We start from the raw sequence: 24,020 nt of genomic DNA on the forward strand, positions 1-24,020 counted from the left end.
ATTCCGTTGATTAACTGGAGCCCAATTAAGACGAAGTCGGTCGAAAATATTAGGTTGGAGAGAAATAAATCCATTAGGCTGGTCGCCGAATGATCGAAGTTGACCGGCATGTTAGCAGTCGTAACATCGCCCAGGAGCAAAAAATCGACCATAAAACTGTTTTAAATCATTCAAACAAAGTTGGATTCAAAAAGAAGCTCGAAGTTTGGGTGCCATACCAATTCATTAATGATAAAAAATTGGTATCTAGGGAGGATTGCGAAAATCAACTACTAGAGTTTTTTGCAAATAGAGAGCAGGACTTCTATGAAAGAGACATTATGAAGTTACATTTCACATTATTATTATACCCTTCACCACCCTGTACCACAGGGTATTATGTCTTTGTGCATATGTTTGTAACAGGCAAAAATAATCGAGATAGACCCATGGTTCCTTTTGAGAATATGCATAGAATCACTTTCTGAGTCGATTTATGCATGTCCGTCCGTCCGTCTGTCCGTCTGTAGATGTTAAATTGTAAACAAAGTACAGGTCGCATTTATGATCCGAATTGGATGAAATTTGGCGCAGCTCATTTGTTTGGCCCAAGGACGAACCCTATTGAAATTGGAAAAAATCGGTTCAGATTTAGATATAGCTCCCATATATATTTTCGTCCGATTTAATGTAAACGGTCCCTATATATCTTTCGATTTGCACGAAAATTGGCACAGCATGATGAATTAGGTCTAGAATGATGTGTGTATATAATTTCATAAAATATCGAATTGCTCGAAATTTGGCACAGCGTAAGATTTAGATATAGCGTGAAAATCCCACATATATATCTTCGTCCGATTTAAGGTAAATTGTGTACAAAACCTATATAAAATTTCGAAAGATTTATATATAGCTCGTGAAAATCCAGATTTAGATATATATATATATCTTCGTCCGATTTAAGGTAAATTGTGTACCAAAGTCCCTATATATCTTTCGATTTGCACGAAATTTGGCACAGCGTAATGAATAAGGTCTAGAATGATGTATGCCAAGTTTCATGAAAATCGGTTCAGATTTAGATATAGCTCTCATATATATCTTCGTCAGATTTAAGGTAAATTGTGTACAAAAGTCCCTATATATCTTTCGATTTGCACGAAATTTGGCATAGTGTACTAAATTAAGTTTAGAATGATGTGTGCAAAGTTTCGTGGCAATCGGTACAAATTTAGATTTAGCTCCCATATATAGCTTCGCCCGATTTTAGGTAAATAGTCCACTAAAGTCCCTGGAAATCTTTTGGTATAGCGTACTGAATTAAGTATAGAATGATGTGTGCAAAGTTTCGTGACAATCGGTTCAGATTTAGATATAGCTCCAATATATATTTTCATCCGATTTAAGGTAATTGGTTTACCAAAGACCCTATATATATTCCGATTTGCACGAAATTGGGCATAGCGTACTGGCATTTGGGTCTATAATAATTTGTGCTAAGTTTCATGAAAATCGGTTCAGATTTAGATATAGCTCCCATATATATTTTTGTCCGATTGTAGGTAATTGGTGCACCAAAGTCGCTGGAAATCTTTTCATTTGCACGAATTTTGGCATAGCGTACTGAATTAAGTCTAGAATGATGTGGCAAAGTTTAGTCAAAATCGGTTCAGATTTAGATACAGCTCCCATATATATTTTCGTCCGATTTTATGTAATTGGTGCACCAAAGTCCCTATATATCTTTCGATTTGCACGAATTTTGGTACGAAAATTTGGTACGTTTGTCAGGTAAGTACTTCGCTTTGTTACAAGAGACATTTGGGTTTGAAGGGTTTTTTGTATAGAAGCAATAGCTTCTGGGGAGAATATCCCAACAAAAAACTAAGAGAACTTATGAGGATCATTGGCGTGATCCGAAACTATAGTCTTCACTGCCTTACCCCTCGGCAATCAATGCCATACATTCCCCACTAATAGATAGATGTTTTTTATAAAAACAAAATACAAATGGTATCCCAAATAAACCGCCAACACTACTGAAGTACTGAATTAAGTCTAAAATGATGTTGTTAAGCTCGAAACTCGAAAAGTACAAATAATTAAATTTTCGGTCCACTTCATCCGAAAAGTTATTATTTGATCATCACCTAACATTTTAGGCGTTGTCCTTGACCATAACTGGAACCTCATGGATCATTTCAAAGCGATCAGCGTTATATTTCCGCACTCCAGTGTGGTAATAGGTTACTAAATAATATATGAATACGTAAGCACCTGTAAATATTTAAGTGTAACTCCCGCATCCGAGTATCAATTTAAAGGTGGGTCTAGGACCAATATTTCGCGGCGTTACAAACTTCTGGGGCTGCACAAAGCTATAATACCCTGACAACATAGTTGTGAAGGGTATAAAAATTGGTTACTTTAGGTTTTGGTTGATTTGACCCTCGGAAAATTGACCGATCTTCATTTAAACAGCCGCTCTAAGTATTTGGTCAGATCCCGTTCACCTTGTAAAATATGTGATGTTGTGCATATAATAATTGCCTCTAGAGCGACTAGAAAATCTGACAAAATTAATGTTTTCGGTTCATTGCACCCTCTGAAAGAAATCTCAACTTCACCGAAAACTATAAGCATCACCCTAGACCATAATCGGAACTTCATGTACAATTTCAAAGCAATCAGCGCGACATTTCCGTCCTCTAATGGAGTAATAGTAATAATATGCACATAGTCACCTTTACTTAATTACGTATAACTCCCGCCTCGGTATACATACAGCCATATAATTGGTATCAATTTGAAGGTCAACAACTCTCATCAACCTCTCGAGTATATGTCCTTCAGGAGCAAGTATATACGCCCCAGAATAAAAATTTTGTAATTTTTCACACAAAAGTTAGGGTCCATTTGACCCGCTAAATATTGACCGATCTTTATCAAAACAGGCATGCTTATTCTTAGGCCCGATCCCCTTCTCTATGTAAAATTTCACGGTGTTCGGACCATAACTGCGGCCTCTGGAGCGGCCAGAAAAACCGACAAAAATTAGTATTTGGTCCATTTCATCCCCTAAATATTAACCGATCTTTCCCAAAAACAATAGGGGCCTTCATTGGCCAGAACCCATCCTACATTCAAAATTTCGTGAAGATTGGTCCATAACTGTGGCCTGTATCGTGTTTACAAATTATAATGGACAGACGGACGGACACACATGTCTAGATCGACTTAGCTATTCGAGATATGACGATCGGTATACTTAAAGGTGGGTCTAGGACAAATATTTCGCGGCGTTACAAACTTTTGGGGCTGCACAAAGCTATAATACCCTGACAACATAGTTGTGCAGGGTATAGAAATATTGTCATGTTCACTAGATTTTAAGTGTAGAGAGTTGAGCATCAAAAATGCTGCTGTGTGCCAGAAACTTTCACTGGTCAACATAGGCCTTTATTTCTGTTCATTCGGTTGTGCTTGATATATTTTTATACTCCGATTTGCATACACAATGTTCAGACAAAAGTTGTAAAATATCATTATCGGCATCTTTCTTTTTTATACCCTTCACCACACTGTGGTACAGGGTATTATGTCTTTGTGCATATGTTTGTAACAGGCAAAATGAAACGAGATAGACACATGGTTCCTTTTGAGAATATGCATAGAATCACTTTCTAAGTCGATTTATGCATGTCCGTCCGTCCGTCTGTCCATGTTAAATTGTAAACAAAGTACAGGTCGCATTTATGATCCGAATTGGATGAAATTTGGCATAGGTCACTTATTCGGCCCAAGGACGAACCCTATTGAAATTGGGAAAAATCGGTTCAGATTTAGATATAGCTCCCATATATATATTTAACCGATTTGATGTAAACGGTCCCTATATATCTTTCGATTTGCACGAAATTTGGTAAGGCCTAATCATTTAGGTCTAGAATGATGTCTGCCAAGTTTCGTGAAAATCGGTCCAGATTTAGATATAGCTCCCATATATAGTTTCGTCCGATTTCATGTAAATGGTGCACCAAAGTCCCTATATATCCTTCGATTTGCACGAAATTTGTTATAACGTTCTTAATTGAGCCTAGAATGATGTCTGCCTAGTTTCATGAAAATCGGTCCAGATTTAGATTAAGCTGCCTTTTATTATAGATTGATTTTAAGTAATTGACGCACCATGAAACCAATAGGAACAAAACGTTCTGAAATAAGTATAACCTAACCTGACAAGTTTGTTTGAATTCGCTTAATATTTGGATAGGGCTACCATATATATTTTCGCCCGATTTCAAGTAAATTGGACATCAAACTCCTCATGTTAGTCAGATTGACATCAAATTTTGCACAACGTACAAAATATAGAATATAGAATTACGTAGTTGCGTTTTCTAGAAGTACATACATAACCAAACGGATGACCCATTTATATTTGTTTGAAGTCGATTTACATACTTTATGGATAGATCTAGGTAGATTCACATTTAGATTAATATTTTATTTCATCCAATTTCATGTTAATAGTCCTGTTTAATATACCCATAGTTGTGAAGGGTATCATATAGTCGGCCCCGTCCGACTTTACTACTTTCCTTACTGGTTTTTGGTTGCTTGTGGTTTGCGTAAATTTGAAATCAAGGGATCTGATGAACACAAAGCGCCTGCATTAAGTCTTCCATTGTATTTAATCGGGATGTCTTTCGCGTATGGTGCTCACGGAAATTGCGGTAATCTTCGCCGGGCTTCTGACGCTTCTTCCAACATTATTTCTATTGGAAGTGGTGATACTTTAATTATTTCGGCTCCATGTATTAAGATTTAATGTATGGAACACGACATATAAAACCAAGGATAGAGTATGAGAAAATTTCTGCGGTCTGTAAAGCATATTGCTTAAAAGATTCAATATCGATTTTGAGCCCGCAAGAAATGAGATTCTGCTCACTCCGTTCAGCAACATTAAATACTGATAGAAGAATGAATCCACCATATCTTGTAAAGGCACTTGAGCTGAATAGTTCGTAAATTGAACTCCATTTGGATAACATTTTAGTTTCGTTTTGTTGGAACATTCGTCAAACTTTTTATTGGCTGTTCCACGATTAGTCAGCGGATTAACTAATAAAAGTTGTCCGTCTAACCATTCCTTGTTGTTTTCTTCAAATTTGTGGCTGCTTCTATGGTCGAATTTCCATTTCTCAACCAAATTTTGCAACAAATTTTCTAATTTTTTTGTTTATTAGAAGAACTTTGTTAGCATCGTACCTGTTGATATTAATAATATTATTAAATATATGAGTTTCAATGACAGAAATTTTTTTTAGTAAACTTATCGTCTGAGCATCGACATTTTTCCTAAAAAAATGCAGTATCATGTAAAGTTACAGGTGGCTGCAGATCATTTGAACATTTTACAATCACAAGACGACATAGTAATTAAAAAAAAAAACATTCTAGCGCGAATACACACGAATATCAGAAGTTCCGATAGGAAGTCTTACTTTGGATTTTTTCAAGCAGATGATTTGTATAGTATACTTGAACTATATTTTTTCTACAACACTCAGGAAAATGTAAAAAATTTGTTGTTCCGGAAAGTAAAAATTTGAAATTATATTTTAATGACGTTGAAATTCCTATAGGAAATTCCTTAAAATACTTAGGTGTAAAATATTTAGGTGGTAAATATTTCAAATCACCTTGCAAACGTTTTTCTAACAGAGTGGTTTATGTTGAGTCAAAAGTTACTCCGTTTGTGATTTGATATCCAAATTTATTCATAGGGTACAAAATCATGATAACAGTTACGTGTCAGGTGTTTATAATAATCAAATGTCATATTCTTGGAGGAATACAGATTACTTGCGCCTATTGGTTATATTAATGAAAATCCACCGAATTTTGACATTTATGTCAATACTCGGTGTTCATTTTACGAAAAAGCTTATCCTGGTACGCATAGGGGGTAATATACGTGTTTGTTTTTTTTTTTTTTTAATTATTTTTTGATTTTCTTTGGTTTTTGTTTTGTTTTTAGATTATAAGTTCAATTGAGTTTATTATTATTACATTAACACTCTGAATTTATTTTTGTGTCTATTTTACTCTTAATTATGGTGCTGTACACATAATTATTGTAAATTTTGATTATACATTACAATCTTAAGTATTTCTAAATATTATGACAACTCTGTAAAATTTTACTGTTTGTTTTAAAGGCTCAATAAATGCAATCTTAATCTTTTCTACAACACTTAAGCACAGTTCACAAACTAATTTTTTTAGTTAAAACATACCTCTAACAATAAATAAATCAACTTTTCATTCACTTAATTGTGACAAATGCTAATTTAGAGAAAATTTGGCAAAGTAAAGAAAACACATGTTGAAGCTTAGTTATGCATTGGCTGAAACATATGTTGTGTTTGACAGCTCACAGCTGTTCAACTGGATCATATCAATCAGAATATAATCGATATATTAGATCAGTGGGTATTATAGTAATCGACAGAGATACAATTTTGGCGCAATAAAAATTTTTGAAAAATCCATTTCGCCCTCAGTGCACTGGAGCGACGAATAATTTCCAAAAACAATAGGGATCTTCTCTGGCCAGAACCGGTCCTACATGCAAAATTCCGTGAAGATGTGATCTGCCTGTATCGCCTTACGAAGTTATAATAAACAGACGGACGGATGGAAGGACACACATGTCTAGATCGACTCAGGTAGTCGAGATATGATCGGTATAATAAAAGGTTGGTCTAGGGCCAATATTTCACGTCGTTACAAACTCGTGGGGCCATACAAGGCTTCAATACCCTTACATCATAGTTGTGTAGGATATAATAACAAAAATAAAACAACTATAGAGAGATTTTATGGACGTAAGTAAATGTAAATTGCCAATTTTCATTGAAGTTGGTTGAGTGTTAACGATTTTATAGGACAACGGAATGAAATTTTTACGACCCATTCTATTTTTGGCCGCTGATAGTATGAACTCGCGAAAAAGTTTTCGCACTATTTGGCCAGGAACCCAATTTTTTGACAAAAAGTTCATTTCTGGAAGAGCAAAAACGATAAACTAAATTATGAACTGGTAGCATAATGAATAGTTTGATTTAAATCGATTTACATAATTTTGACCCTTTGCACAAAACCGACCCGAAATATACACTTTCCTTTATATACCATCCTTCTAAAACGACTTCTAGTGGGAAACATTCATACAAACTCGGAATAAGATCAATTTTTGACATTTTAAGCTGTTTTTGGAGTTTTGGTCTATTCAGACTTATAGTTAAACTTTATGGCGAACATTTAAAGCCGATACATGTGTATTCTATTTTTAGTCTGATGAAATTTTTTTTTTTTTTTTTTTGTATAAAGTAACGATTTTTATTATGAGAACTACTATTTTTGACCACAACTGTATGCACATATGTGTATGTGTATGAATTAATATGTATTGCAAATCAAAAGCAGCTAATCATAAACAATTGATATAATTATATCTAAACTCTTTTCGTTACAAACATATTTAATAAGATTAATTGGGATAATCAAATTAATAGCGATGGACAAGATAAATAAATAATTATGTGTATTTCAAAGGCCCGTGGAGAAATCAAATCATACGTTAGTGGGTCAAGATTACTTATCATTATAATTAAATATGGGCATTTATAGAAATTAATAAACTTTGTTTTCAAATAAAATTGTTTTGATTTATTTTCTAAAAAAAATAATTTTCTAAAAATGTTTTAACAAAAAATAGTAAAACAGAAAACAACAGTAACAACATGTAGTCTTACAAAAAATGAAATTAGACTACAAAATTTCAACTAACTAAATTTTGAAATTTAGTAGAAATTTGGTGGCAAATAGGCATTGCTATTTGTTTGTTGGACACCAGCATGACCAGCAGAGACACCAGCAAAGTTACCGCCAGCTGACTGAACGCCTCCAATGGCAACGGAACCAGTATTGACACCGGAGTTGATATCACCACCAGCAGCAGCATTACCCAAGGCACCAATGACTGAGCTAACAGGGGCAACACCTTCATCACTGACCTGGGAACTGCCACCCAAAGCATCATATTGAGCTTGGATTTGTTCCTGGGCATGAGCAGCTTCTTCGTTGGTCTTGTACTTGATGAAGAATACCTCAGGTTTGGCTGTGGTGGTAGGATGTTCAACAACTTCGGCTTGAATGTCGGATGCATCGGTTTTCTTGTTGAGCACATAAATGACGGTCTTCTCTTCGGTGGGAGCGGGGCTAATTTTGATTGAAGTCTTCTTAGTCGATTTGGATGGCGACTTAATGAACACAACATTGTAGTTCTTTTTGGGTACACCAATGGTAATGTGTTTCTCCTGTGTATCTTCTTCTACATCCTCCGGGGCGGAGTGAATGAAGAAACGTTTGGAAACAATAGCCTGTTGTTGGTGATGTTGTTGAACTTGTTGATGACCGGCAAAGGATTGAGATTGTTGAGCCACAGCATGGCCACCTTGAAGGAAACCTCCAGCTACTGAGCCAATTGAAGAGCCTCCAAAGTTTGAACCAAAATTGCCGTGTTGTTGAAAAACGTTGCCACCACTAACACCTTGGGCATTGTAGTTATAACCCTGGGGAGCAGCCAAGGCTACGGCACACAAACACATAACCTAAAAAACAAATAACTCTATATTATTATCTCGTCCCCAAAACCGAATTGAAATCCTTACAATGAATCCACGCATTTCTAGGCTTGAGATTTACAAAAATAGCAGTTGAAGTTGTTGTTGTTTCTTTGAAACTGTTGTTTTACGCTGTGTTGTTGAGTTTGTACTGATCTTACAACGGTCACAGATGCTATTTATATCCATCCAAAAATAGTAACTGAAATTCGTCAACATCACTCTCGCAGACACCCGAAAACAAAAACAATGTCAATAGTTGTGGTATGGACCTTCACTGTGTGTGATTTATCAAAGAAATTTTCGAATCTCTTTCGTTGTCTGCCGTAAGTAACAAGCTGGCGATTTTAGATTTCTCTATTATTGTTTTCCTGTTATCTTCAAATATGTTTCTTCTTCACTTCATCATTTCACCAATAGACGGTATAGTCAGCTGTTGGAATCTTCAGAAATGACCATTCATGCGAAGGGGAGGCTAATAACGCACACTCATACCATGATATGGGAATAATCATATTGATAATCTAATGATTACATGCGGATCACTTAATTACATTTTTTTCTTCTCTGCTTTTAATTATTGTAGCTGGCCATCTTCTTTTCTACGAAAGCGTTATTATGCCCTACAGTATCATCACTACTTTTTGGAAGTTATTTTTAGTTTGTTATGGATATAAATTACTAAAATAGAATTAATTTGAGCTTTTGTACGGAAATTACTGTTATATTTTGAAAATCTTATATCTCAATTTCAATATAGTCCAATAAATGAAAATATGCTACAAAATTGGTGCTCTAGGTGTGGGGGTGATGTTGGGAATTAAAGCCCTAAACACAGAAGGGCATTTTATCATACTTCAAGTTTTTTTCCTGGTGACCCTATAATTTATGAAAAAATCGCTTTATACATTTGTTTACAGCTAGTACAGATTATTTTAGTTAAATCGTATGATGGATATTTTTGTAGATATTACGAATTACAGGAAATTTAAATTGAATTCAACTAAAAACCTTCAATATATCGAAAAAGGGATATAATATTTTTATGGGGGGCTGTGTCCAAAACTTTACATAAATTGATATTGTTCTGCATAGATGTATGCCACACACCAAAGCCCCGCAATGCGAAATAATAGTTACATTGATAGAAAAACTCTCAAAACACCGAAAAGGTGGACCGGTATCAAGAGGGGGAAGATTTGACACCCCATGATAACCCAGAATAAGAAACTGCAGTCAATTCGGTTGAAAAACGTACCCAAAGCCCCTAACCAAAAATTATATTTTATGTTAGGTAGATTTTTCTACCCATATAGCATCAAAAATATAAGATTGGGATTGGGTCGGTTAAGAACTCAAAATACAAAATTGCATCCAATTTCGTGCCACAAATCCTCAAAATCCCAAAAAAATTAAACACAAGGATTCGAGTTTGAAAGACGAGATGTTCAAAAAAAATATTTCTCATACAATTTGACTGGAGGAAAGTTTGTTTGTCCAATTGTAACTCATCGAAATAATCATTTCCGACCGGCATAAATCGAAAAATCGAGTTTGCAGAAAATATATTTAAAGTTGTCAATTTACTCACACTTTATATGGGACAGAGGAACTTCTACAGCTTCCCAATTAGAGTGTGGATGATATCATCATCTGAATTTTTTTACACAATATGAAGTCTGATATAGGGAACAATTCTGCATTATTAACTCAAAAATCACGATTTTTATTTATGCCGGTCTTTCAGCAAATGAGCCATATATTCTTGATCAGCGTAAAATTCTATGAAGATCTAGCGGTGTCCGCCTGTCTGTTGTAATCACCCTAGCCTTTAAACGAGTTGAGATGGATCGTAAAAATTGTGCATAGGGGTCAAGTTCGAAGTTGGGATATATCGTTCTAGGTTTTGACATAGCTCCCATATAGGGGTACCCCCCAATGTTTGTTGTTTTGGAGTTTTGAGCGTGTTTTTCACAAATATGGTAACAAATCTCACTCCCAAAAATTATTAATATTCTTCTACTTTTTTTTAACCTTCCACCTAATCCCCCGAGAAAAAACCTGGGTACGTTGGTGATTGCCTCATATAACTTTGCCATCTAATTATAGTGTTTTGGGGATTTTATACACATGTGAATTGGGTAAATACCCATTTCAGGGTATTTATTTGGGTATTTACTATATTTAATCAGTAATCCAACATCTTACACATCTTTCCGGGTTTCTGTTATCAAATCGATTTAGAATGGATAGTTTTACTATACTTTAAAGACGTGGGTAAATACTTAGGTTAATACCCAAGTATTTACCCAAAAATTGGGTATAAACTCATTAACTGCCGAACCACTTGACATAGGCAGCCATAATTTTGCTTACATGATTTTAATGGGTCCAAGTTCTGATATAGCCCCATATAACCGTACCTCGCGATTTAAGGTATTTTTTTGCCTATTATACACATTTTAGGGCCAAATTGGCTGTAATTGTCCATGTGTCCATGTATATAGGTCCACGTTTACTGGTAGCCCCCATACAAAGGTACCCCTATTTTGAATATTTACCCAAAAATTGAGTATAAACTCATTAATTGCCGAACCACTTGACATAGGCGGCCAAAATGTTTCTTACATGTTTTTAATGTCAAAGCAAATGTTAAAATGGAATATGGGGTACAAGTTTTGATATAGCCCCCATATAACCGTATCTTCCGATTTAAGGTATTTTTTATCATCGGCCAAAATTTGGCACTGATGGTTTTTGTATCAATACAAGTAATGTTATGGGAAATGGGGTCCCTGGGTCCAAGTTTTCATTTATCCCCCTTATAACCGTATCTCCCGATTTAAGATATTTTTTGTCTATTAGACACATTTTACGACCAAATTGGTTGTAATTTGGCACAGATAGTTCTCTTTGGGCAACAAATGTCCATGCAAAAATGTATATATGTAGGTCCACGTTTTCTGGTAGCCCGCATACCCCTATTTTGAGTATTTAGTCAAAAATTGGGTATAAACTCATTAACTGGCAAACCACTTGACATAGACCTACATACATAAATTTTTGCATTGACATTTGGTACCCAAAGAGAACTCTGTGCAAAATTACAGCCAATTTGGCCCTAAAATGTGTATAATAGGCAAAAAATACCTAAAATCGGGATTTGATTTGACACTGAAAACCTTTCACACATGGAGTTTGATTTTCCAATGTAAAACCAGTGAGCAGGATAGTCGGCCAACCATATGATACCCAACATAACTACCACTGGACTTCAATTTTCTGCCAAACTAGTTCCGAAATTCCACTAGATATAGACCCTAGCAAAAGTCCACGAGATATACAACCCTGCTATGACAATAACATTACTAAACAATATCAGAGCAACATCTTGTGTCGTAAGGTAATATTTAGCCGACTAACACTGACTTCGATTGTTGTTTCACTCTTTTCCTTCCCTCAGGCTATGAGAATGAATTTCTAGCCATACCGAAAACGGTTGCACCTAATAAAGGTAGGTTTCATTCAACTACGATGTGTGTATTTACCTATTCAGATATTGGCTTCTTCAAAACAAAATCGAATTTTTTCTTGTATTTACCGGCACCGAACAAATAATAAGAGCATGTTTTGACCGATTCGATTGTATGAAATATCCAATCTAATTTGTATGGTATAAATCAAATTAATCACAAAACTTAATCCACTTTGATTAGGATTATCAATATACATGATGGATTTTTAATATTGGTTGATGTGGCCGTAGTTAAATATCATTAATCATAAAATGTTGATGTAAGATGTAAATTCAGTTTTGGAAGTTAAAATGTATTGACTGTGTTAAATGTCTATAACTAAAAGTGACAGAGCACTTGATTTTATTTAATTCAAGGCTTAATTTTACGGTTTGATAAACAGATTATATATATATATATATATATATATATATAATTCATTATTATTATATACAGTGGTGGAACAAATAATAAGAACGGAAAAACAATTAAATATCATCAGAATAAAAAAAATGACCACGCGTAAAGTTCTGCCGGGCCGAACTTTGTTACCAAATAGGAATCCAAAGTACCAAATTGAAGCGAAATCAATAGAAACCTGGGGTCAAGACCCCAAAATACCGAATTTTTTATGGTACCGGGCTATACAAAAAATTGCACCAATATTGATAAATTTTGGTGGGTGAATTTGGTACCCAATTAGAACCCAACATACCAAATTGCAGCCAACTCAATAAAAGAATGATATCCTACCGCAATCAAATAATAAAGAATAGGCGTGGGATGATGTTGCGAAAGCTGTGGGTAAACTAGGAGTGTGCAGAGAGAAAATGCTCGGAGAGTAAATTAGAAACGGCCATATAAAATGACTTGCTAAAAGAGAACGCAGTTAACGAGCTTATAGTTCCATGTAAACAAGGGCACCAGTTCCCGTGCATGCCCAGCACTAGGGTAAACAAACATTTGACAATAATATGTATGGTGAATAACGCGCTTTATGTGGGTTACCAAAATCTAATATGCGTTACATTACGACTTTTAAATTACACAATTGACATGAACGAACTTAAATATGTGATTTTTATCTATAAGCGAATCGACTAACATCAATTCATACAGATGAATTTCTACAACATATGCTAAATTTAATTTCATTCGGGCAGATTTAGAATCGTTTGCGTACAATGGGACTAATCGATTTAAAGCGAACTTGATACATGCTATTCTGTATGCCGCACTGTTGAAAATATAAACCCAATCAGACACCCATTCGTCTGCATCTGCACCACATTCAACAAAACGTAATAACGTCATTCTAGTCTTAATTTGATACGTTGTGAAATTTTTCGTGTCAATCGGAAAACATTAGGAGTTCGGTGCACCATTTACCTAAAATTGTATGAAAATATATGTGTGGAAGCTATATCTAAATCTGATCGGATTTATATTAACTTCAGTATACTGTACAAAATTTTGTGTTAAGCGGACAAACTTTGGGTTTTTAGTGCACAATTTACGTAAAATCGGAAACATATATATGGGAGCTACATCTAAAAATGAACCGATATTCACGAAATTAAACACACGTCATTCTAGACTTAATTCAGTTATCTATGCCAAATTTCTTGCAAATCGAAAGATATACAGGGGCTTTGGTACACCATTAACATAAAATCGGACAAAAATATATATTGGAGCTATAATCTAAACCACGATACGATGCACACGTCATTCTAGTCTTAATTCTGTATGCAATGCTAAATTTCGTGCAAATCGAAAGATATATAAGGACTTTGGAGCACCATTTACAAAAAAATCGGACAAAAATATATGGGCAATATTGCCAATTTTTTAACATAGATGAAGCGGAGGTTCACCCCTTTATAACTCGGGAACTACTTAAGTATATGAAAAAAAGTGAATAGTTTTGGGTTAATTGATCTGTCGTTGCAAACTGTTCATGATATTGACCTCCAAACTTTATTTTGGTGGAAGCTGTGTCTACTTTAATGTAAAAAAATGTGTAAAAACAGGTTGAGGCAAACCAGTTTTTTTATGTTCTCTATCGATTTGTGACTAAGCCACTCATTGCACGGCCTTCGTGTCAAAATAAAACTAGAAGCCAACAAAATGGGGACTACACCCCCTTTGTATCATTTTTCAAAATTTTAACTGCATCTACCTTTAAATGATGCTGACATTTTGAAGCTCGATTTTGAGTGTTTTTTTAATTTTACTTCTAGCTTTAATACGCCAACAGGAATTTATAAAAATCGATTATAAGATTATTGTAGTCGCGAATCTGCGTAATTTGATATGTATTTTGTGTATGTAGTATGCACAGCTTCAGAGTAATACTCATCCGAAGGTGCGAATTTTGTGCGATCAAATTTCTAAAAAACCTATTTTTCGGGCCAAATTTTTAGATCTGTCAACTGAATGATATGGGTACCCGCGATCAATAAGGTTTTTTACGTTTCGGATGATATAAAATCTTTTTCGTGAAAATCCATCTACTAGAACGGCGGGAACTGAACTTCCAAAAACACGAAATTTGCCAAAAATGTTTTTGAAAATATCGCGGATTTATTTGCGTTGTCTGTGTATCATTTCCGCTTCAATAAATGACCTCATACGGATTTTGATCTTTTTCGAAAAGAGAACTTTAAAAACTTCAGCCGAAAGAGAGATGTACGCAATTTATCTCAAAAATAGTGTGAGGTGGCACATCCATGGTTCTTAATATACCACATTGAAATCGGTATAGATCGATGTATTTTTTTTAGGGTGCACACCGAAATCGGATGCGCGTTAATGGCATATGGAGTTTTCGGAAATTATTCGCGTTTTACGGTTTTTTGGGTACTTCAATGTAACGTGCGGCACATCTTAGCCGTCAAATGAAATTTCGCAAAATATATATATGGATTGGAAGATAAACTTCAGTACTTCCTGGAAACCGCATGCGCATCAAATGAATTTGAGAATTACGCGATTTAGACGCAATTTATATCAAAAATAGTGTGAGCTGGCACATCCATGGTTCTTAATGGACTACATTGAAATCGGTATAGATCGATGTATTTTTTTAGGGTGCACACCGAAATCGGATGCGCGTTAATGGCATATGGAGTTTTCGGAAATTATTCGCGTTTTACGATTTTTTTGGGTACTTCAATGTAACGTGTGGCACATCTTAGCCGTCAAATGAAATTTCGAAAAATATATATGGATTGGAAGATAAACTTCAGTACTTCCTGGAAACCGCATGCGCATCAAATGATTTTGAGAATTACGCGATTTACACGCAATTTAAAATGTATATTTCATAATATTATTTTATTTTAAGATTTATTCCTATTTATAGAACCCTAAGATTTATCCGAAGGATCTTGATATAATCCGCAAGACGAATACTTATACACAAAAGGTGATTATTATTATATATGCCACTTTTACGGCGAAATTCGGGTAAAATAGCAGAATAACCCCAACATTTTTTTCAGAAATTTCTTGTATATAATTAAAAAAATAAATATGATGACATTATTTTTTCGAACCAGAAACAAATATTTTTCCTCAATATCTTGTTTTGTTGTCGCTTTGATTTAGAAACCGCTACACGGACTTGTGTGATTTTGATATCATTTGATTCGCCATCGTGTTTAGATTATGTAGATATTTTTAAATTAATTTTTAGGTGTGTGTATGTCATTAATATAATGAAAATATTGACGTAATCTCCTATATTTTTATTATTTTTCTCATATTTCGCGAAGATGTACAACTTTTTCGCGATTATTATAATATATTCATATTCTTATTTTGCGGAGGAAGAAATATATCAACGTTTTTGGTCAATATAATAAACGGCGTAATTTTAAGATTTTTTTCTTATGCCCAAAATTAAAACCTCGATAACTTTTGCGCGCATCAACCAAAAATTTGATCGCGAACGGTTTCGGAGTCAGAACATTTTTCTCTATATGTGTACCAAAAATCATTGATGTGCCACAAGAACAAAAAAGCCGATTTTTTGAAAATGGAATATTAAAAAATTGGCAATATTGCCCATATATGGAAGATATATAAAAATCAAAACCAATTTTCACGAAACTTTGCACACATCATTCTAGTCTTAATTCAGTACGGTATGCTAAATACATTACAATAAATCGGACGAAAATATATATCAGAGATATATCTAAATCTGAACCGATTTTCATGAAATTTAGAAACGTAGACTTAATTTAGTACGCTATGCCAAATTTCGTACAAATCGAAACATATATAGGGACTTTGGTGTACCATTTTAATTAAATTTAACATATATATACAGTCGACTCTGATTTACTGTAAGTCGCTCAATTGATAAATATCGGATAAGTGAAATAGATTTCCTGCACCATTTAATTTTAGGTTAGTCGCCCACAGTTTACTCCGGATGCGTGAAATATATATGGGATCTATATCTAAATCTAAACCGATTTTCAGGAAACTTAACACACATCATTCTAGACCCAGTTCATTATGCTGTGCCAAATTTTGTGCAAATCGAAAGATATGTAGGGACTCTGGTGCATCATTTACCTAAATTCGGACGAAAATATATATTGGAGCTATATCTATATCTATATATATCACGAAACTTAACACACATCATTCTAGACTGTGTTTAGTACGCTACACCAAATTTCGTGCAAATCGAAAGATATTTAGGGACTTTGGTGCACCATTTACCTTAAATCGGACGAAAATATATATGGGAGCTATATATAAATCTGAACCGATTTTCACGAAACTTAGCATACATCATTCTAGGCTTAATTGAGTACGCTGTGCCAAATTTCGTACAAATCGAATGATATTTAAGGATATTGGTGCACCATTTACCTTAAATCGGACGAAAATATATATGGGAGCTATATCTAAATCTGAACCGATTTTTCCCAATTTCAATAGGGTTCGTCCTTGGCCAAATGACTGACGTATGCCAAATTTCATCCAATTCGCATAATAAATGCGACCTGTACTTTGTTCACAATTTAACATGGACAGACAGACGGAAGGACGGACATGCATAAATCGACTTAAAAAGCGATTCTATGCATATTCTCAAAAGGAACCATGTGTCTATCTCGTTTCCTTTTGCCTGTTACAAACATATGCACAAAGCCATAATACCCTGTACCACAGTGTGGTGAAGGGTATAAACAGTGATTACTTTTAGCATTACTCATTTTTTGTGGCTCTTCTCCTGCTGTTTATTGTGTCAACTACTTCGTAGTGATTACTGCAAATCGGTAAGAAGATTTAATAATTTTCTATTCAGATATATGGTAATTGTGTGGACACAATGAGCTGTTGTATGTTATTGTGAATGAATTGAATGGTATTGTTAAATATTAAATTTGTTTGTTTCTTTGAAATGCTGTTATCGAAGGTCGGGCTAAACATTTATTAATTATTCTGCAGTTTAAAAACATCTTAAAGTAAAATATTTAATTCTTTAATTTCTAAGAAATAAATAAAAATAGCTTAATCAACTCCAATCCACTCACTTTTGTAAGTTTTGAAAAATTGCCGAATACGAATAGATATGCAATACTTTAAAAAATTTCGGTACAATTTCATTTCAAATATTTCTCCAATCACCTCAGATCCGCTGCCAAAGTTCGTCTAAAATATAAGGGGCTGGTTGGTACTGTCCCACCTGTCTCCTTACGATTGACCGCAAATTATGTCTCGAATATGTGCTGTACACTGAGTTATTTGAAAATTTTTCTCACCAAGATATTCTTCCACGCTATTGGACGTGTGTCTTGGATCACCGTCCTGCTCATAATTACTTCTTCTACATGATAGCATTTCCTCAATAGACTTCATTTATTATTATATTGTCAACTTTTCACATCGATCCAAGGTCCCACAAATCAAAGCCAACCCATACCATGACGATTCCTCATAGTGTTTTACATTGCGCCTTTGAATTAGTTTTCATCACCAACTCGGGAAGAGTTCATCACGCTGTCCGTCGACTAATGTGTTTGACGATTAATAACGAAGCATATGTTATTGTTCAAAATGTATCTATGTACAATTCCTTATCATTAGACGTGGGTCCAAATAACTTAGAAGGGTTTTGTAATATAATTTGAGGTTTGGGATGAACGGAATACCGTTTTGAACCCTTATGTTCACTAATTGGCTCAATTTATTGATACTTTTTGTTCAAAACTTTGCACAATGTTTTTAGTAAACTGGAATTAAATGAAGTAAAACTTATGTTTTCTTAAAAAAAAACTAATAAAAACCAAAAAGATTAAAAAATATACTTTTGTATTTTTTTTTCTTCATAAGTGAGTGCATTTGAGTCATTTCAGTTTTTTCAGATTTTCTTGGTGCTTATTGATTATTTTGTTAAATTTTGTGCTTAATTTTATTAAGTACTATTTACTTAATAAATGACAACAACAATTTTTTTAGTACAAACATACACTTTATAAACGATAAACGAGAGTTATATGTAAATATGTTCTGAGTTGAAGCAAATTTGACATACGTCATTCGGTATTCTGCATCAAAGCGTCCCGTCCAATATTTCATTTGTATTGAACAAACATTGGGAATTTAGTGCATAACTTCATCAAATCGGACGGAAATTTTTATGGGAGCAATATCTATATTTAAATCTGAATCGAACTAAACGAAGCATAGTGCAATTTATTGTAGACTTAATTAGATACGCTGCGCAAAATTTCATCGCAATCGGACAATGTTTGAATATTTGGAGCATTATTTAGATATAGTCGGACACCTCCATATATGGGAACTTTATCTAAATCCAAACCGATATCAACAAAACATAACACAATTTTATTCTATATGCTAAATTTCGTCTCAATCGGATAAACCGGTATAAAATATATATGGGAACTACCGATTTCAACTATATTGTATACTCTTCATTATAGGCTCAATTGAGTACGTTATGCAAATTTTCTTCTCAATAGGACAAACTTTGGGAGTTTGGTGCACCATTTATATAAAATCAGTGGGCAAATTATATGGGGGCCATACCCAAATCTGAATAATTTCAAAAGGTTTCTCCTTGAGCCAAATAAATGCACTGTGTCAATTTTCATCGCATTCGGATAGTAAATGCGATCTTTACTTTGTTTACAATTTTACATGAACATGTCGCACAAATCGAATCAGGAAGTAATTCTATGCCTGGGTCTATTCTGTTTCCCTTTGCATTTTACAAGCATATGTAGAAAAGCATAGTACCCTGAGCTACGGTGTGGCGGAGGGTATATAAGAAATTACAAAATTCTTTTAAAATTGCATTTAAAAAATTTTGAAATTTTTTTTGCGAGCACATTTATGATTTTTGGTACATAGGTTAAGAAAAATATGCTGATTCGAAATCTGTTCGCGTTCACAAATTCGGATGCTGCGCACAAAAGTTATAGCGGTTTTAAATCTTGTATTTTAAATACAAATTAAATGAATGCCTATTCGTTGTAATTCGAGAATTTCTTCACAAATGCTTAAACACCATTGTTTTCTTTGCATACTAGTCAAATCACATTGAAATACGGTATAATAGTCGCGAAAAACAAATAGAAGCATGCAGATATCGGAAAATAAAATAAATTAATTTTTGAATCAAAACAAATGGTTTTTTTGAATTTTCGATTTTTATACCCTACACAACTATGTTGTCAGGGTATTATAGCTTTGTGCAGCCCCAAAAGTTTGTAACGCCGCGAAATATTGGTCCTAGACCCACCTTTAAGTATACCGATCGTCATATCTCGACTAGCTGAGTCGATCTAGACATGTGTGTCCGTCCGTCTGTCCATTATAATTTGTAAACACGATACAGGCCACAGTTATGGACCAATCTTCACGAATTTTTGCATGTAGGATGGGTTCTGGCCAAGGAAGACCCTATTGTTTTTGGGAAAGATCGTTTAATATTTAGGGGATGAAATGGACCAAATACTAAATTTTTGTCAAAATGTGTATTCTATAGCGTATATATTTACCCCTGAAAGACATAGACCCGAGAAGTTGGCCTTATATCCAAGAGGAGTGGTTGGCCTTTAAACTAATACCAATTATATTGTTGTATGTGCTCGGATGTGGGAGTTACAACTAAATATTTAAAGTTATCTCCGTATTCGTATATTATTTAGTAACCCATTATCACTCTAGAGAGCGGAACTATAGCGCTGATCGCTTTGAAATGTTCCATGAGGTTCCAGTTATGGTCAAGGACAACGCCTAGAATTTTCAATTTTGGAATGAAGTGGACCGAAAACTTAATTTTTTGTGTTATTTTCGAGTCGATCTATAGACCACAAATGAAAGCCGAACATCACAACACAACCCACGGTGAAAGGAATCTGGACAATAGCTGTACTAAATACTCGTAATATTCGGAAAATATGTCAGTGTAAGGAAGAGGTGCTGCTTACCTCTAATCGGGCAAGAGGGTGCAAATATCACGAAATATTGCCCAAACATCCGCAGAAAGTTCGATTTCCGTGGTAGTTGTGCAGGGTATCGTATGGTCGGCCCCGTCCGACTATACTGCTCTGTTCACTGGTTTAGTATTGTTAAGAGGATACGGTTTTGCCTTAATCATCTAAAATATACGACGCTTTTGTCTGCAAATTCTTTAAGATGATTGTTAAATATCGATAAATTCATTTAATAAGAGTTTCGTCGTTAAAAGTGACTAAATATATTGCACATACAATTCATAAAAATGATCAATATTGAAAAGCATGCAATTCGCGTATTAGTTGAAATCAGTTGATGCGCATGCGATTTTCGTATAAACCGAATCAATGTCTTTCAATAATTATTAGTTTTTCGATGTTTAATTTAGCGGTCAAAGTGTGCCACTCGATGCACTTTACTATGCAAAACCCCTAAAAATGGCTTAAGATGACGCATACGATTTTTATGCGCATCCGATTTCAGTAATCTCCTATGAAAATACATAAAAGGACACCTATTTTGAAAGGATCGGTTAAGAACCGCGGATGTGCCTCCACAATCAATTTTGGATAAAATACGCATATTATTCGCGTATCGATGTATTTTTGACCTATTTCCACACAGATTCGCGAATTTGACAATACAAGCATAAATCATTTACGCGAATTTGTCAAAATAAATTTTTGCAGTTTTTCCCACATTCCAGGTATAGGTACCTTGTTTCCGCCGTTTTATTGGACGGAATTGAACATGGATGGGCTCATTAGATCCGGCACGTAAAAAAACTAAAATCACGCGGGGTTCCACGGAATTTGATTGGACTTTCTTAATTTTAGACTCAAAAAATATGTTTTTTATAAAAATTTACGCACCAAATTTTCGTCTTTGGAACCCAATTGCAAAGAAGCTACAGTGATCACATTCATGAGATATACACTAAACGAAGCAGAATCACGAGTTCTACAATCCTATAATTAATTTATTCTATTATCTGGATGCGCATCCTAATTATAAGAAAAATTCAAAAAACACGGAAAATCCGGCTTCAAAATGTCAGCATCCATTTTGGGTGGATGCAGTGATTATATCGAAAAATCATACATTAGAACCATATTGTCCATGGGGTATTCTGCAACTTAGTCACTGATCACATGTGCGTGCGTTGTGTAGTTTAGCCACAAATCGGGAACGAACACAAAAAACTCGTTGGCTTCAACACATTTTCACCCATTTTTATACCCTCCACCATAGTATGGAGGGTATATTAGTTTTGTTTTTCCGTTTGTAGCGCATCGAAATAATCATTTCCGACCCTATAAAGCATATATATTCTTGATCAGCGTAAAATTCTATGACGATCTAAGCATGTCAGTCTGTCCGTCTGTCTGTTGTAATCACTCTAGCGTCTAAACGAGTTGAGATAGAACGCCAAAATTTTACATAGAGTCGTCTTTTGTCTGCAGGCAGGTCAAGTTCGATGAAACTTGGTAAAATGGGTTCTTTTTGGATACCAAATTTCTCCACTAAAAATTATAAATATAGGTCCATATAGAACGGTACCTCCCAATTTTCAGTTTTTGGGGGGTTTTGACCGGATTTTTTCACCGAATTGGGTGTAATTTAGTACATTGAGTTCTTATTGGGTATCAAATCTCTCTACAAAAAATTATAAATATAGGTCAATTTTTTCGGGTAGCCCTCATATAAGGGTACCCCCAATTTTCGGTATTTTGGGGTTCTTGAGCCCGTTTTTCAACCGAATTCGCTGAAATTTGGTACTTTGAGTTCTTATTGCGTAGCAAATCTCTCCACTAAAAATTATAAATATAGGTCCATTTTTCGGGTAGCCCCCATATAAGGGTACCCTCTAATTTTCGGTATTTTGGGGTTCTTGAGCACGGTTTTCAACAGAATTCGCTGTAATTTGGTATTTTGTAATCGTATATAGTAATAAATCTCCCTACCAAAAATTTATAATATTCACCCCCTTTTAGAGGTAGTCCCCATATAACCCCATTTTTTATTTTAAAATAGTTAGCTGATTTTTTCCGTGTATTGGGGTATTGGGGTTATCCAAAATAGCTGTATTCCACCACAGTAGGGGGATATTCGGTAGACGAAATTTTCATTTCATACCCCTCATAGTATGGAATTCTAAAAAGATTTAGTCGATTTAGCCATATGTTGTAATAATTTTTCTCTCGGAGGATATTGACATAAAAACTAAAATGTGAGGTTTGATAATGAATTGTATCGACCCTCATTTAGGACCCGGTCCTATATAAAACTCCTACCTATTTAATATTTAGCGTGATGGACGGTATTTGGATTCAAAACAAAAATATTAGCTTGGAATTGAGCTACATCGGCCCTTAATTAGGGCTAACCCCTTATATAATGAAAACACCAAGTAGTTGCTAATTCCTACACAATGTTGTCAATATTGGTCCCGCTTTAGTATGCCTCATTTATAATATTGCCCTCTAAATTGGAGTATTTTCAGCATTTTATACACATGTTTCTCCGTACCATGCGTTAATAATATATGTCAACATTTTAGGGTTTTGAGATTTTAGGAAAACTCCCATTGAAATTGCAGAATTTTCCATTTGGTTTACAACAATCGATTGGAAGAATTGTAGTTATATGTATGTTCCCTATGTTTTCATTTCAAAAATTTTTCTGTATTTCTATGGTGGAGGGTATCCAAAGTTCGGCCCGGCCGAACTTAACGCTTTTTTACTTGTTTTACATTACCACCATCACAGCTTCCACGCAACTTATTATTTATTACCAATATTTTAAGACTTTGACAAGAACACTTCATTTTATAGAATTGAATTTAAATTATATGCAATATGTTCATATTTCGCGAGTTATAACCTTGCAAACCTCAGCTTCAAGGAATTTAAAAGATTTTTGTAATTTCCCATATATATATATATATATATATAAATCTGGAAATATTTGTATACCCCAAACTAAGGCATCATATAATCTTGGTCAGAACAAACTTCTACATCAATATTTTGACATTGTACCCAGGATCCGCATCATTTTTCGTATGATTTTCTAACCTTAATATTAAAAATTGCATATTTAGTTTTCTAAGCAGATAGTAGTTTATTATCTGCTTACATTGACATAGCTCCATATGTAGAACACGGACGATTGAACAACATTTGCACATGATTCTTCATAAAACAATTTACCACATTCCGAATCTATATAGAATTAAATGATAAAAACTTTCTCCAACAATTCATTTTTTTTAGGAAAATGAAAAAGTAACTTCAATTTGACACTACAAACA

General features: G+C 34.4%; 1 protein-coding gene across 1 annotated transcript; it reads right to left on the reverse strand.

The window, feature by feature from the left end:
• Positions 1–7,817: 7,817 nt before the first annotated feature.
• Positions 7,818–8,868, reverse strand: LOC133321666 (uncharacterized). The gene is made up of 2 exons (XM_061530749.1): positions 8,727–8,868; positions 7,818–8,666 (listed from the first exon to the last, which is right to left on the reverse strand). Exons 1-2 carry the CDS (start codon positions 8,739–8,741, stop codon positions 7,857–7,859), a joined length of 825 nt encoding a protein of 274 aa, XP_061386733.1. The 5' UTR covers positions 8,742–8,868; the 3' UTR covers positions 7,818–7,856.
• Between the last annotated feature and the right edge of the window lie 15,152 nt (positions 8,869–24,020).

This window comes from Musca vetustissima, unplaced genomic scaffold (assembly GCF_032173495.1).
Source record: "Musca vetustissima isolate MV318-11 ecotype Yass unplaced genomic scaffold, APGP_CSIRO_Mvet_v1 utg71941, whole genome shotgun sequence".
In the NCBI taxonomy this organism is placed as follows: domain Eukaryota; kingdom Metazoa; phylum Arthropoda; class Insecta; order Diptera; family Muscidae; genus Musca; species Musca vetustissima.